This window comes from Setaria viridis, chromosome 3 (assembly GCF_005286985.2).
Source record: "Setaria viridis chromosome 3, Setaria_viridis_v4.0, whole genome shotgun sequence".
Classification (NCBI taxonomy): Eukaryota; Viridiplantae; Streptophyta; class Magnoliopsida; order Poales; family Poaceae; genus Setaria; species Setaria viridis.
Window position 1 is genome coordinate 9,064,714 of NC_048265.2, and position 5,762 is coordinate 9,070,475.

Here is a 5,762-nt window from a genome sequence, read left to right on the forward strand (position 1 = left end):
GATTAACACAAAATTCTTTAATTTCTGCAGCTCGAATTTTCAGTCTGTGGAGGTCGAATTCATAATCTAATATGGCGATCGAGAGAAAGCTGCATGCGCTTTGTTTTCGTTCATGCATGGCCGGATTCTTCAGAAAGCCAACGCGCGGCTCTGAATGATCCATCCAGGGTCCAAGCAAAACAGTGTCGCGAGCAGAATCCGGCGCAATAATTGTGGAGTCTTTGACCAGCTTTACTGTTAAAAGTTCGTTCTCGATCACGATACGAGCCGCGGGAAGTGGATTCGATCCCGCAGCTTTTCGCGCAACAGTTGCGGCATCTAGCGCGGTTCCTTGGCCGACAGAGGAACAAACTGGCCACTGCAGGCTAGTAGTAAAGAGGAGGCCGGCTGCTGATATCGCTGTTGCCGTTACAGAAATGATAAGGATTCCACTTGCAGGAGGGGGGATCGGTGAATCTGCTGCGCGCGTAACTGCTTGGCGTCTTGGCTGGCATCTGTTCTTGACCGCAGTTGGCAGAATCTGGCACCCTGGGGAGTGGGGAGATCGGCCCCCAACTTGCGTGATAATTTGATTTGAGAGCGCGGCCACGCATCATTCCCTGTCATCAGTGGATCCACACATCGGGGGTCGGGGGAGCATCGTATTTGTTCCCAAGTGATTTTTAGAGTATCTTGCATGGTGCTAGGCTGCTAGCTCTTCAAATAGTCCACCACAAAACTGATTAGTGTATATAGTATTTATATTCTTTTCAAAGAAGAAACAAACAGTACCATTTCCTTTCTAGATAATATATATGAACAATGGAGTTCCAAGATAATCTATAAACATATATGTATTTCAATGAAGACATAGGTTGATAATTAACTAGAGATTAGGATTCCTTTTTCATCATAGCAAATGGTCGGTACGGAGAAGGCCTGACGACTTGCATAAACTTACCTAGAAAGCAAAAAAAAAAAACTTTAGAGATTTGCTAAGATGACATATCAACTACAACATAAATTTATTTGCAGTAGACAAACTGAGTACAAAGGTCAATTTCAAGCTTGATATACATATCAAATTCCCGTCGATCATCAATGTATGAAGAATGTACCATATTCACAATATAGATATATGCTACTAGATTCATCATGAAAAGCACATTACTCATAATTTTTAATTATCTTTTTTTCTTCTAAATATCATATTTTATGAAAATTATTAGTAGTCAAAGTGTCATCTTGAAGACCGTGGAAATGTTGTAGTGCATGTCTTATAGTTTGAATCGGTAGGGTCGTAGGGACTACTCGCGTTGATATGGCATAGTATGGTAGCTTTGTTAGGAACCTGCAGAAAGGTAATGAGTTTATACATTTCAGTATAGGAAGAAAAATAGTTGATCATGGTTTACGAGACAAACTAGATCTGAAAACCTTACGTGCAGCGCCCCCAAGCAAAGGCAGAGCACGCACCGACGCACGTACGTCATGTAGGTATCAGCAGCTCCGGTATCTTGTTCCGACCGTACGTGCAGCGCGGAGCGTGCATGAGCTCACCGCTGCCAGTGGCCATCACCCACCCTCGTGCATGCACGCGCGCTCTATAAATACGCTCCTCCCGGCCACCCAGCTTCTCTCAGGAACCATTCCTGCTCGCCATCGGGTACTCAACTCGATCTCGATCAGAACGAGACGCAATGGCTTCCGGCGGGTGGACGCAGCGGCAGAACAAGCAGTTCGAGTGCGCGCTGGCCGTGTACGACAGGGAGACCCCGGACCGGTGGCACAAGATCGCCCGCTACATGGGCGGCGCCAAGTCCGCCGACGAGGTGCGCCGCCACTTCGAGCACCTCGTCGCCGACGTCGCCCAGATCGAGGCCGGCCGCGTCCCCTTCCCCCGCTACGACGCCGGCGCCGGCGCCGGCCTCGACACCGCCGCCGCTGCCAGCAGGTAATCTCAACGGTTCCAGGGTGATGTACCACACATGATGCAGCATGCATGCACGCACGAACACATGTCGTGCTGGTATTATAAACTCGGTCTCCTGCAGTCGTAGTGTGGCTCTGCGCTGCCGGTGGCCATGCGAGATGGTCACATACTCACATGAGATCTAATCCTGATGCATGCATGGCTCTCATGGGGCAGCGATAACCTTTATTATTGGCAAGATATATAGATGTATATATCCATGGCCGTTGAAACAAACAAAAAACAGCGCGTGCGTACAGATAGATATATGAACGTTCCATAAGCTAGCGTGCGAGCATTGGGTTGCCGACATCGCTGCTATCTGACACATACGAAGAGCTGAGGGCTCTCTTGCGAATCCAGAAGGAACTCTACCAAACAATTTTATAAAGAGAAGATTCTCTTAAGTGAACTAAAAAATTGGGAGTTGAAAAAAGTAGCTTCTACTGATTCTGTGAAGTGATTCTCCATCCTGATTTTAAAAATTTATGCTAAATAATCAAATAGAATCACTTTCAACCATATAATCACTTCTCTCAAAAAATCAGCTCCCAAAAGAATTGGAATCAGATGAAGCTCTACCAAACAGACCCTAAGTTGACACATGTACTCACATGCGCGCACGCGTCTCTTACGTGATTTTTTATTGGATGTAGGTCGTCCAAGTATCTCAAGTTCCAGTGATCAAGACAAATGACGGCGCCAGAGACGACCACGTCGCCGAGTCCCCGATGGTGTCAAAGATGACGCATGAATTATTAATATAATGTGAGATCAATTGGCTCCAAATATGGATGACCTAGGGGGTGGGAGGAGGCCAAGAAGAGTAATCTTTCACCCTCAACATGTTGTAAATTAGCTAATTAGAACGGTGTTGATCGATGATGCTGCTAAAATGTCCACGTATTATATGCACGTTCTTTCGAAAAAAAAGTATCGTGTATATCACAAAGCAATTAGAAATATTCCGCAGCTTCTCCCATCAGTCATAAGATACGTCCAAAGTGACCCTTGGAGCACATTATTTTGTAAGAATACATTTGTCAAATACAATAAATTTATGAAAATTGTGAAAGTATGTATTCTACAAGAAATGTCCATGTTTGTGCATATTCAAAAATAAATATCTAATTGCAGACGCCCGGAAAGTTCAAAAGTTTGACTGAAATCTTTTTCAAAATATCTTCCCACATAGTAATTCTAGAGAAACTCCAGGGTAATTTCAGTCGAGAGCTATGTCAAACGCTAGTTTGCAAGCTAAGGAGTGATCCCCTGGAGAGATTTTATAAAATAAACTAAAACGCTAGGAGTTGCAAAAATAACTACCCTTTCCGATTCACTTCCTCCTTGGAGTTTATCCCTAGAGAACAACGTACTCTCAACCAAATAATCTCTACTCCTTATAGAATTAATTTCATAGGAGCTCTACCAAGCAGTCCTTGTAGTGTGTATTATCAACTTCATGCTCTTGAGAGGCAACACTGAACCTTTTGCTATCACACGGTAGCTAGTGCATAGTAGCTAAGGAGTTCAAATGCAGTATACCCCAATAGCTAATGGGCACACCTGCCATCAGACCAGAAAAGATTTGTGCTGACGGCTAAAAGGGTTGTGTGCTGGCAGGCCGAGCACCCGCTAGCAACTTTGAGCAAGCACAAATAGCGGTCTATGCTGGCGGGCGACGTTATCCACCCGCCAGCACAGAGGCTCTCTATGATGGCGGGTGGCATAACCCACCATCAGCACACTGGCATTCTGTGCTGCATACCACCCGCCGCCAGGAAGATTTATTTTCCCACCCTATATATTATTTTCCGTGATTTATTTATAATTTCTATTTTTTGCTAGTTTTTAGCCGCCAAATTTAAATATGTATCTCCAACCCACATAACAACAAACTTAAATAATAAATAATTTACATTATTAAAAACTGCATAGTACAAAATAGATAATTCACATTATTCAACAAACTTGAATAATAAATAATTCACATACTTCAACAATTGGAATAGAGCTACATCGGTGGCGCCTTTGTCTAGCTACGAAGACGGTCGCATCCGTCCGCCGCCAACACGCCATTTGGATCAAAGAATTCTCCGTCCTCATGACAAATCTCCCGTTGGATGAACCTCGCCATGTCCCTACAAATGTTGACGATGCCTCTGTCTTCAAGCACCGCATCGCGAGTGTCGATCCTAGGCATCTGCAGGTATACAGTAAATGAAGATTAGGATGTATTACCATTAGGAAGTTAGCACATGGCAGTGTATAAGAGACTTACATCTTCGGGGTTTGTCCGGTACCTTCCATTGTTTCCAAGGAACTCGCACATGTAATATCCGCATAGCACAGAGCCGGGCGGTTGCTTGTGGCACTGCAATCAAATAGAAAAATAATGAGTTGTTACAAATAACAAGTATACATTATATGAAAAGAAACCAAGTTTTTATGTTCTTACCCATCTATGTGCTATTATTTTCATCACTTTCTTCCTGTTTTCAAGGCATTCCCCACCTTTCAGTACGTAAAGCTTGTGCGCACTTTGAGGATATAAAGACAAGAGTTAGTAATACAACTTAGGTGCATAGAATCTCAACATGCATTTAAATACTACCAAGGAATGTCTTACTTTTGTACAATGTCTAGGAAGTCCTTGTAACTATTTTTGGTATATCTGAGAGTCTCGAGGATAACTGCAGATCTAAGCTTGGGGTAAATCATGATGCAAATCTAGTGGTCTCTGCATGATATTAGAATAATTTATATTATAGATGACATTAATTACCACCAAGTATATAAATAGTAATTTAAACTAGCTTGCTTACTAAAAATTGTAAGCCCCCATGATGCACTGCTTGTGAGCCTTTTTCCTCATAACTCTTGCAATGTACACGGACACTTTGTGCTTTTCTTCTTTGTGGGCTTTTAACTTTATAGCATTTTTCTCCGCTTGTGTCTGTGCTGCTTCCATTTCTGCTTTGACCCTTTCATTCAGTTTGAACTTGTGCTCTGGCTCACTAATTTGTGCTGGGTCAAGGTACGCTACCGAGTACCTAACGTTCATCAATTCTTTCTCTTTCCATTACATCCTGTAGAATAGGTAGTCGCTCAGGTACTAGATATATAAAATATATACGTATGTATGTAAAACTCGTGTATGCGGTACATGTGGACTTACAAGAACCATACGGTAATGAGCTGGATGTTGAGGTGTTGATGATGGTAAAGTCTGAACAAATCCTCGAAATCGATCACAAGCGGGTAATCTTCAGCGCCAAGGAAAACCTTTTTTGGGATAAGCGCAGTGATTGCTCGAATGCTTTGCTTCATTGCGGCCATGATCCATCCATGAATCTTATTAAGTTCCCATGGGCCGTCCACCAGATCCCACCGATACAAGAATGGTTTGCCATGCTCATATTTATCTGGGACTTCATCTAACCCAAAGAAATTGAGGCCTTCATCTATTTTCTTTCACGAGAGGGGCCGCAAGCTACAGATTTCTCCACCTCACTGGAAGATGAAGCTTTGGTCTTCAGTACGTTCATGAACTTGTTGACTTGTGTCGATGGATTCCTATTCTCATATGTCCTGACCATACGAGGTACCAGTGGCGGCCTCTGGGGAGGTGGAGATGGCGGGCGCTGTGGAGTTGGAGATGCCGACCTCTGGGGAGGTGGAGGTGGTGGCCTCAGTGATGTTGGATCATTGCCTTGGAGAAACAAAGTCCATTCCTCCTCAGTGGGACCTTCTTCCACAGGTGATAGTGGCATTGGCTGCCCACCCTCATTGGTAGCTCCCTACACATGTG

At 43.8% G+C, this 5,762-nt stretch overlaps 1 protein-coding gene across 1 annotated transcript; it reads left to right on the top strand.

The window, feature by feature from the left end:
• Nucleotides 1-1,632: 1,632 nt before the first annotated feature.
• Nucleotides 1,633-3,026, top strand: LOC117847875 (protein RADIALIS-like 4). Its single transcript, XM_034729170.2, has 2 exons — nucleotides 1,633-1,933; nucleotides 2,608-3,026. The coding sequence occupies exons 1-2, from the start codon at nucleotides 1,680-1,682 to the stop codon at nucleotides 2,633-2,635; spliced, it is 282 nt and encodes a 93-aa protein (XP_034585061.1). The 5' UTR covers nucleotides 1,633-1,679; the 3' UTR covers nucleotides 2,636-3,026.
• Nucleotides 3,027-5,762: the final 2,736 nt, after the last annotated feature.